The sequence below is a fragment of the Erpetoichthys calabaricus genome, chromosome 1, assembly GCF_900747795.2.
Source record: "Erpetoichthys calabaricus chromosome 1, fErpCal1.3, whole genome shotgun sequence".
NCBI lineage: Eukaryota > Metazoa > Chordata > Cladistia > Polypteriformes > Polypteridae > Erpetoichthys > Erpetoichthys calabaricus.
In genome coordinates this window covers 214,629,550-214,649,793 of record NC_041394.2, presented here as the reverse complement: position 1 = coordinate 214,649,793, position 20,244 = coordinate 214,629,550, and the positions used below count along the sequence as shown (strand labels likewise).

The window sequence follows — 20,244 nt, the reverse complement described above, 5'->3', positions numbered from 1 at the left end:
ACATCAAACTGATCATTATTGCAAAATACAGTGCTTCACACCGTGATGGAGTGAAAAAGAACTTCAGTGGTGACATCTTCTGAGCATCAAGCCAAACACAAGAGGTGGTTCAGTGACAGAAACAATAAGATGAAATGACACTGAAGCACACCGCAGAGCAAAATGCCTGAACACAGAGACACTGAGCAGCTGGATAATACTATGGCTCATCAACATGTCCGACATACTCGACGATACAGAATGCAAGAACACCAAGAAGAGAGAACTGTATGTCGACAAACAGATAGTAAAATACAACTTCTGGACATGTAAAAGCATTACATTTACATCCTTGGATCAACGTTTGTCTGAACATCACTACTTACAAAATTTAGATTGGCAATGTGCTTACTTCAGGGCTGCATTTTTTCATACTGAAAGCAAAAGAATGCGTTGCCAAAGTGGAAATGTTCAGCTAGTGTTGAATGAACCACCAGAACTAATAAAATAAATTATAATTTCTACAGGAACTGAAAGCCTAAACTATTTAGAACACTTAAGAGGTATCAACAGTTGTTTATTTTTGGTATCGATAGGAGCCCCCGCATCCCCCGAAGGTCCATGTGTTCCACTTGTATAATAAATTATGGTATTATACAGGGGTTGGCAAAAGTTGGTTTACAGTTGTAATGATAACAAAAAGAAGACAACAAATAAGATAAATAGTACAATAATTATTAAATAAGTAGCCAACCCGCGGCGTACCATATGCCGCATAATCAGGCAGCTTTTTTAATGATTTTTAAGCACAGGGAAAAAATTAACATTTGAAAAATCCGGAGGAGACGCCCATTACGCCCCATCCGTCATGCTAGTCTGCTGATTTCTCGTTCAGTAACCTGTGAGTAGTGATGGGCGGAGTGAAGCCTCACGAAGCATCAACACATTTGAAGCAATTGTGTCGGAAATCATATCGAAGCTTCGAAGCATTTGACACTCACCTCTCTCGTGACACCTTCTGGCCATTTTCATTAACGTTACAGAAACTTATGATACACTTCAATGACGTCTGTTAAAAGTCGTATTGCTTTTATTTTTTCGTAGCTACAGACTGACAACGAAGAGAAGGGTTCGTCAGCAGCTTGTAGTGTGTGATGTCTAAAAAATATAAATATAACTAACGCCGACAGGCAGAATGCACTATACCAGTATTTCCCAAACTCAGTCCTGGGGACCCACTGTCGTTGCAGGTTTTTGTTCCAACCATATTCCTAATCAGTGACAACACCTGATAGCACTGATCTCATTTAATTAGCTGGTATTTTTTTTCTCTTATTCTACATTCAGAAAAGCACAGCGGAATGATTTTTACATTTATAAGACATTTAGAAATATTTCTGCTTTTTTTAAATATATTTTTTTTTCAACAAACTTAGTTTTCTAATTTCTATACTGTTCCCAAAACAACGAACTTGGAAAATAACAGTTCACTTAATTAGCCCAGGAGTTCAATTAAAAACAGAAGCTGGTTGGAATAAAAACCTGCAGCTACAGTGGGTCCCCAGGACCGAGTTTGGGGAACACTGCACTATACAATAGCAAGAGTTAAACAAAATAAGACGCCTCACCTCATGCATTCCCGGCTCTTTCAATTAGTATTTACTTTTGCACTGTATCATTATAATCGCTCCTGTTATTAGTATTACTAGGGGGCTCCGCACCCTGCTCGCTTCGCTCGCCAACCCCTGGTGTTGGGAAATGACAAAGAGTGTGATGTATGAATGAGATATAGAATAGTGTGAAGGTGTAGATGATGCAAATAGAAAGCAAACAATAAAGTGTGTGGCATAGTGTAAAGGTTTATTGGAAAATTTCTTTGTACACGCCGTTTAAGTGTAAAAGGTAATTCCAGGTCAGAACTTGTAAGGTCAATTAAGATGGTCATTGTCATGATCAGAGTCAACTTTGTCAGAGCTTAGAAAGAGTTGTCTCTCTCCAGGAAGTAATGCAATGACTTGGGTATTTATGTTTTCCACATTATTATTTTTTGGACATAATATAGTGCGTTGTGTTAAAAGAGGCATTTGGTCTAATGAGATTGCTTCTCTGTAACTAAGTCGTCGCAGATAAAGGCTTGAGGAATTGTAATAATATCTGGGTGAAGTCTATCTGTATTGGTGAGTGTACCATCTCCCAGTTGTAATAACCAATTGTTATGATCTGGACATCGCATGTTTTGTACTAACTGTATCTTTTGAAAGCAATGCCAATTGTCTGCGTATTTTAAGGTGCACTGAACAATAGCTGAGCGCATGGCATGTGGAACAATAGCTAAGCACTGTCTAAAATGTCCTCCTAATAAAAGAACCTTTCCTCTAAAGGGAATATTATTATTCATCAACGTTTGTAGAAGTTTATGAATGGTGTTGAGTAAGTGACTGGATGACATTGTACATTCATCAATAATTAACAGTTTTGCAAGACGGATGTCACGTGCAGTGCTACTGTTTATGTTCATAATGGATAGCGATTTGTAGGATCTAATGCAGTTCATAAAGTTTTTACTTTCAGGTACATCGTTAGTTAGAAGGTTCTGTGGATATTCAGGATATGAATGTAAAGGAGGCAGTCTAATTTGACCCATTTGAGAACAACGTGTAAATTTATTACTTGTATTGCTAGTTGTTTCTTCAGGGAAGTTAAGTGAATGACAATGATTGCAAATGACATTCATTAATCCCAATGAATTTTCCTGAATAATGGACTCATTATTGAACGCGTTATCAGCTAACGCAAGCGTTTAGCAGGTGTCTGTTGTTGATGTCCGTGACGTGTATGTTTTGCTTGTGCCGTTTGAGAGGCGCGTCGTTGTATGTCCAGTATTTGGGACGTGTTGTTTTGGAGCTGTAATCGATTTCCCTGTGCTGTGTGAGAAGCCCGTTGTAGTTTACGGCGTGCATTGTTTGTATTGAGCCTTGCCCGTTTTTGTATGTCGGTCAGTTGAGCTTTCTCTTTTTGGAGCCTTGCCTGCTTGTTTTCCGGCATTTCAGATGCGCGGTGTAGACGTCTGCGTTTATTTATTTTGCCACCTCGCTGCCATTTCTTTATGTCTGAGACGGGAGGTGTTTCGTTTTGAAGCCGTGCCTGTTTCGATGCAGCACCGTGAGACGCGCACTGCATGCGTCTATGTTCAGTGTGTCTGTCCATTTGGGTTCGTTTCTGTAACTGTGTTAGTTGAGCTTTGCGTTTTTGGAGCCGAGACATTTTTTCTTCTAGAAATATGGATAAGTAATAAGGAGGATCGCACTCACTGTTAATATGGAGCCTTTTCTGCGGTTGAACGGTTAATAGTGCCTCATTGTAATGAGATCTACCTATGCTGCATAGTATGAATTGTGTTTGGTCCCATTATCCGAGCGGTATCGTTTTGTACCCATGATCGTGAATTCATGACTTGTTTGTTCTTGAGCGTGAGAAATATGGATAAGTAATAAGGAGGATCACACTCACTGTTAATATGGAGCCTTTTCTGCGGTTGAACGGTTAATAGTGCCTCATTGTAATGAGATCTACCTATGCTGCATAGTGTGAACGTGTTGAGATGACGTATGTTTAATACGGACGGTTCATTTAGAAATGGGGCTTTGTGTGTCATTTGTTATTTATGTTACTGTGGTCGTGGGTCTGAATCGTCGTTTTTGTGTACGTTTCGTGTGCTATGTCCGTAGTCTGTCCCGTTTCGTGTCCAATGGGCTTTGTGTGGTGCTCGCGGCTTCTTTTTTTTGTGTTGTAGGGGCTTGTTGAATCCTCCTCTTTGTGTGTGTCCCGTTTCGTGTGCAATGGGTTTCGTGCTCCTTTTTTCTGTGGTCTGACTCCTTTTTTCTTATTTTACGTTGCATTCCATCTGGTTCCCGTTGTTTGCAGGGGTTTTGGGATTTGTGGGGCGCCTGCGCAGTACGTCTTTTGCGTCCACGGCCCATTGCCAGATGTCCCTGCGTCCATCCGGTTTAGCATTCTCGGTTAGTAATGTGGATAATTAACCCTGATCTTTTCTTGAGATCACATTTAATAGCCTTAAATGTTTTCTTTGGTCTGTCTTAATTAAAACGGAGTAGACAGAAAATAAAGGTTTATCCCTGTACTTTGCCATGATATAGGTAAGCACATTTGAGAAAGAAAGTGTGAAATCCTTAAATCACAGATGTTATTATTCGATCAAGTATTAAAATCTGCAGTGCTTCGAAAGCTCGACACAGTGGCGAAACCTGAGTATCGAGCGGCCCATCACTACCTGTGAGTCACGTAGAGTTTTCATTGTTGTTTGCGGTTCTGGCCGCTTTTCGCGTACTGAGTTGTTCCAGAGTCACAGTTGAGAAACAGTTTTTTAATGTCTTTTAAGCACAGGGGAAAAAATGAACATGTGGCCCGGTGCATTCTTTAACTGCCTTGTGGCGCTGTAGTAGTACGGCTGCTTTGCAGTAAGGAGACAGTTTAAGATTGTGGGTTCGCTTCCCGGTTCCTCCCTGTGTGGATAGCAAATTATCCGCGACAAACAAACTGCTTTACACGCTGCAAACCAATCCGCGCCGCTTTTTCAATGTTTTTTAAGCAGAGGGAAAAAAATTAACATTTGCAAAATCCGTAACGCTGCTTTCAGTAAGTACAATGCACACGCGTTTAATTTGTCAGCCACTTTTTGCCAGCCGTCTTTTCTGGTTTGGGCCGCTTTTGCAGTGTTACCTCTTGTGTATATTATATCTTGAAATCCTTCGAGTTGCTAATTAACTAACTAACACCCACCCACTCAGCTTGTGTGAAAAAAATGCGCCCGTTCTTTCATCATTTTGTTGCAGCCTATCAAAGACTTGCTGATCATGTTTTGTAGACTCAATATATATTGGCTTTTCACTCAGCGCGAGGGCGCGCATTCATCTCGGATTATTACATCCTGCTAGACTAATCTGCTACACGGCTGCGTTTGAAAAACCGACTTATCCTGGATGAGTTTCACTGGCATTAATGATTAGGAATCTGGTTGGAACAAAACCCTGCAGCCACAGGGGTTCACCAGGACCGAGTTTGGCAAACACTGCTGAACAGAGACGAAACCGACTCAGGTGAGGAGTGGGGGCGGGCAAAGTAGTTGCAGCTATTGATTATTCAGTGTTGTTTGCCTGGGTGTCTGATCTGCGTTGACTGACATGGCTGTTTTCTGCGTATCCCATGGTTGTCTTCCGGCAGTGTGAATGCCTCGAGAGACAGGACATCCTTGTGTGGCGAGTTGTTGCAGTTTGTGACCACGTCGCCGACATTATCCCAATGTTGGCAAACAAAGCCAACAGCCATGTTGCGAAGTTTGAGAGCAACAGTTTCGTCAATGACATTTTTACATCCAGCTAGTCTGCTAGACTAATGTGCTACACGTCAGCATTTGAAAAACCGACTTATCCCAGATGAGTTTCACCGGCATTAATGATAAGGAATCTGGTTGGAAAAAAACCCTGCATCCACAGGGGTTCACCAGGACCAAGTTTGGGAAACACTGCTGAACACAGACAAAACCGACTCCGGTGAGGAGTTGGGGCGGGCAAAGTGGTTGCAGCTATTGATTATTCAGTGTTGTTTGCCTGGGTGTCTGATCTGCTCAACAGGATCATAAATAAAAGGAAAACAATGTGAAGGCAATGTCACAGGTGATCCTGTGGTATAGCGGGTCCACAGCTCCCCTTCAAAAGCCCATTTTTAAATAAATAATCATCGCACTCACAGTGTAGCGAGGGGCGTGGAAGTGTGGCTGAAACGGTTTCCGGGTAGACTCGTGCTTTGGGCATTTCTCCCCTGTGCAGTGTGTGAGCGAGTGAGGAGAGAGAGAGAAAGCCGGTACGTTAGAGTGAGCGAGAGCAGGCTCGAAGGCAATGTGTTCCTGTGGTATAGCGGGTCCATAGCTCCCCTTCAAAAGGCCATTTTTAATCAGGCGACTGACAGTAGTGGAGTCAGGCACAGAGAAGGTCAGCTGCAGAGAGAGCGTCTCGACTGTTGCAGGGCCTGAAGCAGGTGAGACGCTAATGAAAAAGAGGCACAGGGCTTATTGGTTTTTAAAGACTGCTTCCTTCATTGTGTTTTAACGGATTGCGCGGCTCTCTCTTGCGCTGCCTGTGTGTGCCTCTGTCTCTCTGTGGCGCTGCCTGTGTGTGCGTGGCTCTCTCTTGCGCGCGCTGCCTGTGTGTGTGTGTGCCTCTCTCTCTCTCTCTCTCACGTTGCCTCTGTGTGTGTGCGCGCGGCTCTCTCTCTCGCGCTGCCTGTGTGTGCCTCTGTGTGTGTGTGTGTGTGTGTGTGTGTGTGTGTGTGTGCATGCGGCTCTGTCTCTCTGGCGCTGCCTGTGTGTGCGCGGCTCTCTCTCTCTCGCGCTGCCTGTGTGTGCCTCTGTCTCTCTCTGGCGCTGCCTCTGTGTGAACCAAGGTTCCACTGAGGTTGACTAATGAAAAGTCAACGTGGCTCAGAGCTGCAAGTGGACTGTGGCACAGACAAACAGAAATGACGGCATGTCTTCCGAGGCGTCGCGTCCGAGTTGGTGGGCGTGGCTCTGTGATTTTTTTCGTCGTATCCAATGATCTAAGAGTTGGTGGGCATGGCTCCTTCCTGCGTGCGCCATTGGCGTCTTACTTGTCGGCGGTTTAGTGAATCCACGCCCCTTCCGGCGTGCTTTCCATGGGTGGCTACTTGTCTCTTGGCTTAGTGAATTATATATTTAGATAATAATACAAGAATAAACTTGTGGTTTGCACACTCACAACTGTAAACCCACTTTTACCGACTCCTGTATGTCTTCACATGAGTCTTGATATACTGTAAATCACAATATCTGTGGAATTAACACAGCTGCGAGACACAAGAGTAAGGCAAAGAAAAATATAATCCAGAAGCAAATGCTAATATAAAAAGGTCGTAGTAGTAAGTAAGAAAAAGACTTCCTAGTGTAAAATATACAATGTGATCTCCTGGAAGATAAGTTAATTATACTGTAAAATTTTGCAATAATGATTATGATTATACATCAGAACTATTCTTGATTTCATGTGCTCTATTAACACAGAAAACTGGGCCAGTCAATATCAAAAATATACTGAAGAATTAAAATGTACAATAAATTGTTCTCTTCCATAGAAACTGTGCCTCTGGAAAATACTTTAGGAAGTACACAGCCCTTGCTCCTTGTAAATTTTAGGGGAATCTTTAACTAGCTCTGATTTTGACAAGTCTTCTGCTTTTTAATGTTTTTGGCATCTGATCTTCTGCACTGGAGATTTTACCCTTCTGCAAATGTGCTCAATTCTTTCAAAAATTGTTTAACTTCTTTCTGTGTGTTATTTCATTTAAGGTATGGTTATATTTAAAAACTAGGCTTTCTGAATCCATTCATTCTGGTTTATGTTCTTATTCTGTATATAGCACATATGAAAGTAATGATCTGAAAGTTAAGACCTTTACCTAATATTTGGGATTTGGATAGTGGAAACAAAACAATAAACACAACATGTACCAACTAATGTTCTTATTCTGTTCATTTCTTCTTTTTTCCTCTGGGCCCTAGCAGCTCGGTTTTGCTTCTCAATCCACCTTCTTTCATCTCGGCTAAAAGAAAATGGAATTTCATTACATTTAAAATAAACAACAGTTAATAAATGTTATTATGATATTTTTCCAACATGCATGTAATGACATTTTTCTTGTAAAATACAAACCTGTGCCCCAATAGTATTATACAACATTCATTACATTAGCAGTCCAACTAAATAATACCAACCATTCTGCTTTTTCCTTTTCTTCTTCATCCAAGTAAGAAAATTCTCTCCAGGAATCAAAGTTATACCTAAGTTAGGAGGGATTGAGAGAGGAAAAATATGTAGTTATATAAAGCCGTGAAATGTAAAAAATTTCACTTTATCAAACAATTGTATATCTTACTTCCTGTTACTGCAGATTTATTTAATAATAATCATATCAATGACAGAGATACAATATTAACTAGTAAACAGCAAAATCTTAAGAAAACAAATGTTCATTAAAAATTTTATGATAATATTTGTTTCAAGAATTTCCTTTGTTAATGAAGCTGTATTAATTTTTAGGATTGTGGAGTTGGGAGTAACAAATTGTTTGGTTTCATGTAAGGATGTTTACTTTAATTACCCCTGAGATAACCAATTACTTTGGTCATGAGGCCATGGTGCAACATATGAGTGTTATAATTCCTATGCCATTCACAGTTTGTGTTTTTTTTGTAAAAAAAACATCTGCAATAACATGCTGCAGATGTTCTATCAGACAGTTGTCGCAAGTGCCCTCTTCTACGCAGTGGTGTGCTGGGGAGGCAGCATAAAGAAGAAGGACGCCTCACGCCTGGACAAACTGGTGAGGAAGGCAGGCTCTATTGTAGGCATGGAGCTGGACAGTTTGACATCTGTGGCAGAGCGATGGGCGCTGAGCAGGCACCTGTCAATCATGGAGAATCCACTGCATCCACTGAACAGTATCATCTCTAGACAGTGGAGCAGCTTCAGCGACAGACTGCTGTCACTGTCCTGCTCCACTGACAGACTGAGGAGATTGTTCCTCCCCCACACTATGCGACTCTCCAGTTCCACCCGGGAAGGTAAATGTTAACTTAATACAAAGTTATTGTCTGTCTTTACCTGCATTTTTATCACTGTTTAATATTGTTTTTTAGCAGTATGCTGCTGCTGGAGTATATGAATTTCCCCTTGGGATTAATATCTATCTACTTTATTCTGAAAGTCTACACTAAAATCTTGCCATACTACTAATAACTCTAAAAATACGTATGGACTACATTGCAACTTTCTCCTCCTGATCCATTGATTTACTTTTGTCAAACTAAACAGCAACTATTAACATTACTCCAAAATTATCCTAAGTTGCACGATACAACTTTTTGGTCTCCATGTGAATATATGATGTTCAAACTTTTTCAAGTTAAATTCTAACAAAAACAAAAACCCAATAAAAATATATATTGTGTTTTTTTCCCCACAGCATTCAGAATCCAAAATTTAACTCACTAATTATGATATTTTGGTCTTAAAATGAGGCATTACTTTATAAAAACAAATGTTATTTTGGAAGAAGGCTTTATGGTGTGTATAAATTGAAGTGCACCTATTTTACTACTTTTTTTTTTTTTTTTTTAGATTTACAAAATTAGAAAACAGCAGTTGTATGCAAAAAGTTTCACAAAGACACAAACTTAACACACACTCCACCAACTTCATGTGTGATAAAACTATATAAACAGATTTAGAAATTTCTAAGATGGTAGCCATAAAAAGGATATTGCAAATTTTCTATTAGTAACTGATATTCCAGAGTTCTGAACTTGTCTACTGTTGCTTGTTATTTAGTGAAAAATCGCATGAACATCTAAACTGGACAGCAAAATATGCTTTTGTGAAACTCAAACTTTGAACATTTAAGTTTACTTACCAAAATGAATAAAATGCATCAACATCCTCAAATGAGGAGGACATATTTCCTAATTTAGGAACATGTTTCTTTGAAGTCCATCTAAAAAAAAAGTAAACAATTAAATTAGAGTGTAATTGATTTCGAGTTACACAAAAGGCATATTTTTGTAAAACAAAAGTGCAACTGTTAAATGGTGTACAAAAATACAAAATGGTGATGATGAAAAATGAACACAAGGTGGCCAATGTGTTTGGAATTTTGGAGAAAAATGATCAGCACTACTTAGCATTCAAAGCATCACATGAGTCCTATGAGTGCGTATCATGTCAGATACTGTGTAAAAGGAATTAAAATATCAGTAGGTGCTTGGAGTAGAAAAATAATGTGAGCCAAGTGTGTGAAGCATGACTGGGAATTGCCAAAGCCAGCATCTCCCCTTTTTATTATCCGATATTGGAGGAACATTTAAATGCAAAAGATGTAATGCATAATATAGCTGTGCTTTAATCAAGAGTTTCAGACATGATCCTTTAAAAAACTGATTATAAGAGCATCAAATAGTACTTCAGATTAAATGAACCAATCAATGGAAATAAGAAAATTATACCCAAATTTGTACAAGTTTGTTTTCATTATAGTATAGAATTAGCAATAAATCATTAAAAAAAACCAATACCATGTACACATAGCTCACCAGTATAAAATCTTATAGTGTTTATATCAAAAGTTCTGTTTGGAGGCAAAGTTCATTTATTTTGCTTAATTATCCTACCCTTTTTGATCAGACACTTTAAATAAATGGGCCTGGAGGCCTGAAAAGGATTACATTTCTATGGTTTTTCTGAAATAAAACATTTAAAAATGAATTCATAATCATTGTGAACCCATAAAAAAACAGAACACAAACAAATTTGGCTCAGATGCTGACCAAAACAAGTTAAAGACTCCAAGATCTGCAAGTTAATGCCATATTTTCTAATGACATCTCCTAAAACTGTGAAATGACGCAAATCAATTATTGGAAACAGACTGACCAAATTTAGACTAGGTTGGGAGTCAGGAAGAGCCCACTACTCTCAAAAACAGAAAATAGGGTATAAAACAAGACTGGTACAAGGTACAATAGACAAAAAAGACAAACCAAGTTATTTTGCTAGAATAGATTTTTTTTATTTATTAAGAAAACAAAATTTACAATATATACTGACAGTCACTGACAGACAAATATATCATGCATGCCTATAAAATGAAAAAAAGTCAGATGCATTATTAGGAAAGTTCCAGTGAAAAACTCATCTATTGCTTTAAAAGCATATTTTACTATGTGTCAAAGATCTAATGGAATATGCCATATAAGATGTTCAGAATATGTCAAATGAAATGTTCAAACACGTTTAAATATTAAAATATTAAAAAGAGAAATCAGTAATTTGTTTGAAGTACAAGTGTTTTGGCTATCTTGAGAACTTGTTTGAAATATCTTCTGTTCCTTGTTGTACTTGGGCCAGCATCAGGGATAAAAACTGCAAAGCTGGTCCAACACAAGAAACATCTGGTGCCAGACAAGCTTCCTTCAATATCTGCAAGTCTCTTAATGAATTACTGAAAACATCACTATGAGGCCTAGTGAAAAAGAGAGTATCTGGAGTAGAAATGAGATGTACACAGTATCCAAATGATCCTGGTCAATAGAGCAGAATAACCTTTAAAGAGTCATGCTCAGAAATCTGGTCAATCACTGCCTTCAGACTCCAAATGCTGGTAAAATTACTTCAGTATTTTTTCTTCAGGACAAAGCAGCAAATCAATAAACTTCATCTTGAATAATATACTTTAGTGAAACTGCTAAGGTCATTTTCATTGTGAGCAAGATTTGAGATTTCTGAATAATTCCTTCAACCTAAACTTACTGTTGAACTGAAGAAAACAAAGTTTTGCCTGACGATCAATTTTTGGTCCCTAGAATGAAAAGTGACTTTTGGTAGGAAGAGGGAGGAACTCCGTTTCTATCATCAAATCAAGGCATCAGATGCAGAGGACAGAAAGATATGGAAGAAGATGATCCGCTGTGGCAACCCCTAACGGGAGCAGCCGAAAGAAGAAGATGAGTTACCAATTGGTACTACTTTTTGAAGTTAAAAACCTTCAAAGACCTTTTATAAAAATCTTCAAAAAGTAAAAAAAAAAAAAAAAAAAAAAAAATTTAAAAACCTGTTAAACAAATACAGTGATGCAAGATTTACATATGAATGCAAGAAAAGGCCGGACCCTCTTGAACATTTTCATGTTTTGTTGTATCAGTACATCCACCAACTCATCTACAACCTATTATTTTTTAAACATTAGTGTAAGGGTCGGCAGGCAGCTCAACCCGGCCAGGATGCCCAGAGTAGGGAAGGCAACTACGCTTAGACACTGCCTCCCCCAAGATGCTAGATGGGGACTTCCCTGCAGCATAGCGGTGCCCCGGATTCCTGCAGGACACTATGGGATTTAGAGTTCAGTGTTGAATAAGAATAAAGAAAACCTTCCATTTTGTATTTTGAGTAGGGCACAGCAAAAATCTAAAAGTGTGTACGTGACATTTAGCATGCACAACAGTTGTTTATTTGTGTGAGCAGTTCAAAAGAATCTGACTTTACCAGGAATATGTATTTTTCTCAACTTGTTCTTCCTGTATAATGAAGAAGTTTATCTCTGTATTCTGTAACTGCCGTATAAATTTAGTTTTTAGGCTCTCGCATCAATCCTCTGTACTTCTGCAAAAGTGTGAAGCTTTGCACGCAACCAGCTGATATATAAGAGCTGAAAACATCTACTGGGGGGGGCATTGCAATGCCACTGACACTCCAGTCTAGGTATGCAATAAATAACAATAATAAAAGAAAGCTTTTGAACATTCTCTTCTGGTGTGAGACCCTGACTCCTTCCATAATCACGGGTTAGTGATTCTCTTCTTCCACATCAGCTTCACAGCCCTGCTGGGAATCGTGGGTGCCGCCAGGAGACGCTTGAGGAGGACTTGGGGAGTCATGCTTCCTTCATAGCCCAGAAGTACCAGTGAGTCACGAGGATGGAAATCCAGAAGTACTTCCGAGCTAAAGAAAACACAAGTTCTCCATCTGACCCCTAAGTGCTGGCAAGTCATATGGACGGAAGAACAGAAGCACTTCCGGGTCAGACACTATATAAAGGACTGCTGGGAACCCAGCAAGTGAGCCAGAGTCGGTGAAGGTGGACAAAGCTTGCTGGGAGGTGTGGATTATATTAGATAGATAGAATTGTGATTATTGTTATTTTAATTATTTGCCTCGTTAATGTGGCTGTGGTGCTTGGGAAGCACTGTTGGTGAAAAAAGAATTTAAAATCTTCTTATTGCTTTTACCCTGTGTCCTGAGTGTGTGTCTGTTGGGTTTAAAGGGGCAACAGTGCCACCTAGCATTTACATTAGGTTGCTTGAAAACAAGACTGTCTCAATGAGTCTGTATGTGTACACGTGTACTCTATAATAGGCCCACCCTCGATTGGTTCCCACCTGGCACTCAATGCAGCCAAAATAGGCTGGAAATTGACAAATCTAGTACAGAAATTGGCCGAATAGATAGCCATTTTATTAAAGTAAACAAAAATTAAACAAAGATAAAATGTCACAAATTAAAAGTCCACTTAGCTAAATTGAGCTGAAAGCAACAGTGGACAAACAAAGTTATGAGTCTTTAAATGTGTTTTATGCTTGGATATAATCACCACAATAAAATCTGGAATTTTGGTGCTTTAATTGAAGATAAAGAAGAATGGACACATTCTAATGATACTGAATGTCAGATGAAATGCTCTCAAATAGTGTATTTTACAATGTAATTTGATTAATGGCTATACGTTTATTCAGATAGATAAAGAATAAAGCACTGACCAATTTAAAATTAGTAACTTTATTTAAAAAAAAAAAAAAAAAGGCTTACCCAATCAAATATGGCCCACCAGTGTCATAATGCAAGATTTTTTTTATATAGAAAATAACCATTTCAAAATAACAGTGCATTAGTTTTTATACAGTAAATACACTGACTTGGCGAACATGTTTATACCATAGCAAGTTAGGAGAATTTGTTGTACCAAGTAGATTAAATGGAACCAATTTATATTATTAACAAAAATTTAAAATGTCTGATAATATAAATTTCTTTATACTATTCTCAGGGAATACATTCTTAAATGAAGCAAGTCTTATTGTGAAAATTTATGTAGGGCTGATTAAGATATATTATTTTTTATCATCCATCCATTTATTGAACCCAGATTAAAAAGCTTACTCAAAGAATACTGCTCTAAATATTTTTACTTAAATAATTAACAACTCTTTTTGTGCATGTGCCTTGGAAATTAAACTTTTTGTTAAGGTGATGTTAGGGAGTTGACATGCGAAATGTTTTGTAATATCTTTGTCATGATGTATCATTTTTATACAGCTATAGGAAACTCTGCAGTAATGCCAAAGCTTGCAATATTTCTTATTGCACAACAAAATTTACTGTACTGTAAATATCAGCACTGAAATTCCTATACCAATTTATCCATCTACATTTGGTATAACATTGCAGAATTAGCATTAACATGAAACATAAGTGTTCTCAAGTGAGTTTTGGGACAAATACACATTTATCTCTCTGCTCCACAGTTTAAAATTACAAATAAAACAATTCAGAGGAGATTGTAGACTTTTGGAGCAGTCGAAGGCTAAACTATACTAAATTCAAAATTCACATACTGATATGAGATACAAGTACAATAAAAATTTTGGTGCAATTTCAAATACGAATATGTTAATGGTCAGATAAAATTTATTTGATAAACTTGAAAAAAAAAAAAAAGCAAAAGATAAAAGAACAACTGGAATTTGAAAAGGTCTTGGCATCCTTTCAATAGTAAGGTCTCAGAACTCAAGTCAGTATTCTGGTCAAGCTTAGCTCATTAGGTGTTAATCTAATCAAAATTGTCATTTGAAAGAGTGTCAAAAGATGACAATTCCATGGCCTAATTAAATTCTTTGACTCATCGAAAATTGTGCAACACTCAACATTCTTGGGTTCTTCTAAGTAAGTTAAAGAGGATCTGAAAATTAAACTAATCGATTCCTACTAAACAGGGGAAGGATAAGAAGATATCCTAGTGCTTTCAGCTATTAATTTCCACAGTTTGAAATGTCATTGAGAAATGGAAGATAACAGGAACCATGGAGGTCAAGACAAGATCTGAAATGCCAAGAAAACAAATTAATAGGACAGTTTGTAGACTGTGTAAGAATTTCATCCTGTACTTGACTGGTATTCCTACCCTTCTGTATCCTGTAAAGGTACAGTTTAAAGTTACACATAGCTTACTATTTTCATGCTACAGTGTCAAGATGGAGAGAAAATAAAGCATTGCAAAAATAAACAATTTGTTATTTTTTATTTCTCCAAGGCACAGGAAACTGAAGTTTCCAACACTTGAGAAAGGTCTTGTGTAAATAATAGCACTCCAAGCAAGGAGACAGGATTGGCAGAAGTGCCACAGCCCAAATGACCAAACCAGTTCCATTTCTTACTTATTGTAGTCTCATTATTTAACATGAGGATATCCTTGTACAACTGTTGTCAAAGTTTTCACATACTTTCCAGAGAAGCCTATTACCAAGAAAGAAACTCTTGTTACATTGGTGGAAGACTAACAAAGCCAGATACCTCATCTGTGTCAGGCGAACACCACTGCAACAGCTATTATCTGCTATAGGATATAGAGCTTCTAAATGAGAGTCAGCCTTAGCTAAGCATTTGAATTTCCTTAGTGTTCACCTAGTTTTAAGAAAGAATGTCAAACTAGATAAAAAGTCAAACCTATTTTTTTTAGTTTTTATTCTGTTTTTCATCATTTTCTATTTTAAATTTTTCTAAATCTTTCGGTTTTATTTAGTTCAAGTTTTTCAACAATGACCTTTAGTTTTTGTTTCATTTTATTAGTTTTGTTTAATTCACAAAGATAGTGTTTTGTAAGTCTAAAAACAGTGGTCAACATGCATGTCACTCATGTTGTATATTGTACCTGTCAATTTAATACATGAATATGTATTTTACTATCTGTGACAGAGTTCAGTTTTTTTTCATGATAAATTTCAGGGCTTCTAGTATAATTAAAAATGCTTAAATCAAATAACTAGTATGCTCTGATGTAATTTCTTATATTAACCTACAACAAATTTAAGCAAATGGTTATTTAATTCAAAAAACATTTAATTTTCACTAGTGTGATTCCCTTTTCAAATAGTAAGACTGCCACATGAATGTAGTCTTTCATGCTTGATATTTGCTGATGTTATCTAAGTTATCCTTCCTTTTCCAAACTTTGAAAGTGTATTTTTTCAGGGAATTCTTATTTATTTATTTTTGCAATACTGTTGGAGTGAACACTTGAACCTTGTTAATAACAGAAATATAGATAAAACAGTTTCAGTGTACAGTGGATTCAGGAAGTATTCAGACCCCTGCACTTTTTTTCACATTTTACTATATTGAACCCTAGTGCTAATGTTATTTGTTTTTCCCAAATCCAGCAACACTCAATACCCCAGAATGACAAAACAAAATCAGGATTTTTAGAAATGTTTTTCTAATTTATTAACAATGAAAAAATGAAATATCACACTGACAAGTATTTAGACCCCAGTACTTAGTTGAAGCTCCTTTGGTAGAAATTACAGCCTGTCTTTATAGGTTTGACAGGACAAGCTTCGCACATCTGAATTGAGGGATTTTCTGCAATTCTTCTTTGTATATCATCTCTGGCTCTGTCAGGATGAATATAGAGACCATCGGTTGACAGCTAATTTCAGGTCTCTCTAGAAATATTCGATTGGGTTGAAGATCCAGGCTCTGGCTGGGCAACAGCAATGAGCCAAGCCCTTTGAATTTGCTTTAATTCAAGATCTTTGAAAACATGGAAATATTCAGGGATTTCAACAAAGTCAGTGAAATGCATTGAAGTCAAAGGGGAAGGAGAAACTGAACTAATCTTGTGTGTATTATAACAGTGCAATGGTCTTTTAAGTGTCCCCCGAAGGCTAGAAAAGGGTCTGTCAACTTTGCTAAACCAATTCTGGCCAAAAATTTGATCTGAACTGTGAGGCAGCAGTACTAACCAATGTGCCACCCTGTTTTCCAAAGATAAAAACAATACTCGTACAATACACAACATACCATAAATCTGTCCAGAGTAACAAAGTAATGTAATAATATTCTCATTATGATTAGCTAATTTACCCCTCAAAAGGAAGTGCTGCATGTTTTATTTTTTTTCTTCTTAAAAAGGGGGGACAATTCTTGTCTTTAAATACAGATAAAACAGAGATGTTAATTGTTGGAGGGAATGACACTGATCACGACAATATTTTGTCATCATTTAACTCAGTGGGAATCCCAGTCAATTTTACTGAATCAGCCCGCAATCTAGGAGTTATCTTTGACTCTAGCATGTCATTTAAAGCGCATACAGTAATCCCTCCTCCATCGCGGGGGTTGCGTTCCAGAGCCACCCGCGAAATAGGAAAATCCGCGAAGTAGAAACCATATGTTTATATGGTTATTTTTAGAATGTCACGCTTGGGTCACAGATTTGCGCAGAAACACAGGAGGTTGTAGAGAGACAGGAACGTTATTCAAACACTGCAAACAAACATTTGTCTCTTTTTCAAAAGTTTAAACTGTGCTCCATGACAAGACAGAGATGACAGTTCTGTCTCACAATTAAAAGAATGCAAACATATCCTTCTTTTCAAAGGAGTGCAAAGCAAGCAGTCAAAAAAAAAAAATCAATAGGGCTTTTTGGCTTTTAAGTATGCGAAGCACCGCCGGTACAAAGCTGTTGAAGGTGGCAGCTCACACCCCCTCTGTCAGGAGCAGGAAGAGAGAGAGAGAGAGAGCCACAGAAAAACAAAGTCAAAAATCAATACGTGCCCTTTGAGCTTTTAAGTATGCGAAGCACCGTGCAGCATGTCCTTCAGGAAGCAGCTGCACACAGCCCCCCTGCTCACACCCCCCTACGTCAGCGCAAGAGAGAGAGAGAGAGAGAAAGTAAGTTGGGTAGCTTCTCAGCCATCTGCCAATAGCGTCCCTTGTATGAAATCAACTGGGCAAACCAACTGAGGAAGCATGTACCAGAAATTAAAAGACCCATTGTCCGCAGAAACCCGCGAAGCAGCGAAAAATCCGCGATATATATTTAAATATGCTTACATATAAAATCCGCGATGGAGTGAAGCCGCGAAAGGCGAAGCGCAATATAGCGAGGGATCACTGTATTACAAAGTTGTCCAAAACATGTTTCTTCCATCTTAAAAATGTTAGGAAATTAAGGCGCTTTTTGAAATAAACAGGATTCTGAGAAACTAATTCATGCATTTATCTCTAGTAGGATTGACTACTGCAATGCGGTGTTCACTGGATGTTCAAACTGTTCTTTATACAGCCTCCAGTTAATACAAAATGCGGCTGCAAGAATTATTACAAGAACAAGAAAATACGAACACATAACTCCAGTTCTTAAATCCTTACACTGGCTCCCGGTTAAGTTTAGGGCAGATTTCAAAATCCTTCTTTTAACATATAAAGCATTAAATGGTCGAGGTCCGGCTTACTTGTCTGAACTTATCATGACTTACAAACCTGAGCGCACATTAAGATCTCAAGATGCCGGTCTGCTTATGATTCCAAGGATTAATAAAATAACAGTGGGAGGTCGAGCTTTTAGTTACAGGGCCCCTAAACTGTGGAATGGTCTGCCTGCTACTATAAGAGATGCCCCTTCGGTCTCAGCTTTTAAATCCTGGCTGAAGACTCACTACTTCAGTTTAGTATATCCTGACTAGAGCTGCTGATTAACTGTACAGACTGCATCTCTGTTGTTAGTCATTAGCACTTAAACATAAGTAACATGACAGTTATAATTGTATACTAACCCTCACTTATTCTGTTTTTCTTCTCGGTACTCAAATGTGGCACTTGGTGCCATGGCCCACCTGCCAAGTTGTTTTGCCTGCCTAAGGAAAAGTCATCCCAGATGGAGGATCGCAGGAATCGTGGGAAAGAGGGGTCCTTTCATCGGATTGGCTGGCCCAGCACTGTTTCAGCCATGGAATGGCCAAATGGGGGAGGCAGCTTGAAGGATGAGGTCTCCAGGACTCTACACAAATCCAAATCTTATCATGGGATATATCATCTACTCTAAATTCTGCTCTGTACTTCTAAAATTTATATTTTTTATTTCTTACTATATTGAGGAATTGTTCTGTTCTGTGAACTGCATTGTAATGTATTGACCCCCTTCTTTTGACACCCACTGCACGCCCAACCTACCTGGAAAGGGGTCTTTCTTTGAACTGCCTTTCCCAAGGTTTCTTCCATTTTTTCCCTACAAGGTTTTTTTGGGAGTTTTTCCTTGTCTTCTTAGAGAGTCAAGGCTGGGGGGCTGTCAAGAGGCAGGGCCTGTTAAAGCCCACTGCGGCACTTCCTGTGTGATTTTGGGCTATACAAAAATAAACTGTATTGTATTGTATTGTATTGTATTGTAATTCAGCTGGAGTACCATCCTGATAATATTATTACTCATGCAGAATGTGTCACAAACTATTCACGCATGCATGAAGCAAATTGGGCAACGTCGTAAACTATGGGGTAGAGCAGTCTTTCCCAACCTCGGTCCTGGAGGCAGACTGTGGATGCAGGTTTTTGTACCAACCAGATTTCTAATCAGTGACCATACCTGATAACACTGATCTCATTTAATTAGCTGGTATTACTTTTCTTTTATTCTACATTCAAGCACAGCAGCATGATTTTTACTTTTATAAGACATTTAGAAATATTTCTGCTTTTGCTATAGATTTAAATGCTTAACAATTAGAACACCTAGAAAGTAGAATGAATATCAAGATGAGAATATTGTTAAAATTTTAAAAAATACATTATTTCCACATAACTGCTTAGTACATTTTTATATATATATTATATATTTACCAAACTTAGTTTTGTAATTTCTATATTGTTCCCAAAACAAAGAACTTGGGAAATAACATCACTTAATTAGCCCAGCAGTCCAATTAAAAACAGAAGCTGGTTGGAATAAAAATCTGCAGCCATAGTGTGCTCCTAGGACCGAGGTTGGGAAACACTGGGGTAGAGAACGCTAACAGTATGCATGCGTGAAAATTTTGTGCATGCATTATGCAAATTAAGGCAGGTAGCATAGACTGGGTAGTGGCATGTTCATCTACCATTCTCTGCTACAGCTCTCTGTTGCACTGTCCTCACAAAGCATCAGTGGGCACTGGAGGGTTGGGTTCACTTGAGTAGGGAAAAAATTCAACCAACGTCATCAGCAAACTCAACAAATTTGTTGTGGAAAAAGTCTTTAATGACTTTCGATGACTAGCACTACTGGGCAACTGAAGGTTATTCAGAGTTGTCCCTAAGCCAAACCAGTGTTGTTTTTGCTTTGTGCTTAGGATCATTGTTGGAAGATCTCTGGAGGAGGTTTTCATTAACGATATCTCTGTACTTTGCTCCATTCACCTTTCCCTCGACCTTTTCTAGTTTCCCAGTCCCTGTTGTTGAAACACAGATGAATAACAGTGCCTGGTTTCTTCCAGATATGACGCTAATCTTGGTTTCATCATGCCAGCTTGTTTCTCACAGTCTTAAGAGTTCTTTAGGTGACTTTTTGAAAATTCCAGATAGGCATCTGTGTCTTTTA

General features: G+C 38.2%; 1 protein-coding gene across 1 annotated transcript in view; it reads right to left on the bottom strand.

The window, feature by feature from the left end:
• The window catches only part of dnajc2 (DnaJ (Hsp40) homolog, subfamily C, member 2), a 63,680-nt gene that overhangs the window by 18,068 nt on the left and 25,368 nt on the right, over positions 1-20,244 (bottom strand). Inside the window, exons 6-8 of the mRNA XM_028811561.2 lie at positions 9,481-9,561; positions 7,784-7,849; positions 7,520-7,611 (exon numbers count right to left, since the gene is read on the bottom strand). Of these exons, the coding sequence (XP_028667394.1) occupies positions 7,520-7,611; positions 7,784-7,849; positions 9,481-9,561 (239 nt within the window). The remainder of the gene's footprint in view (positions 1-7,519; positions 7,612-7,783; positions 7,850-9,480; positions 9,562-20,244) is intronic.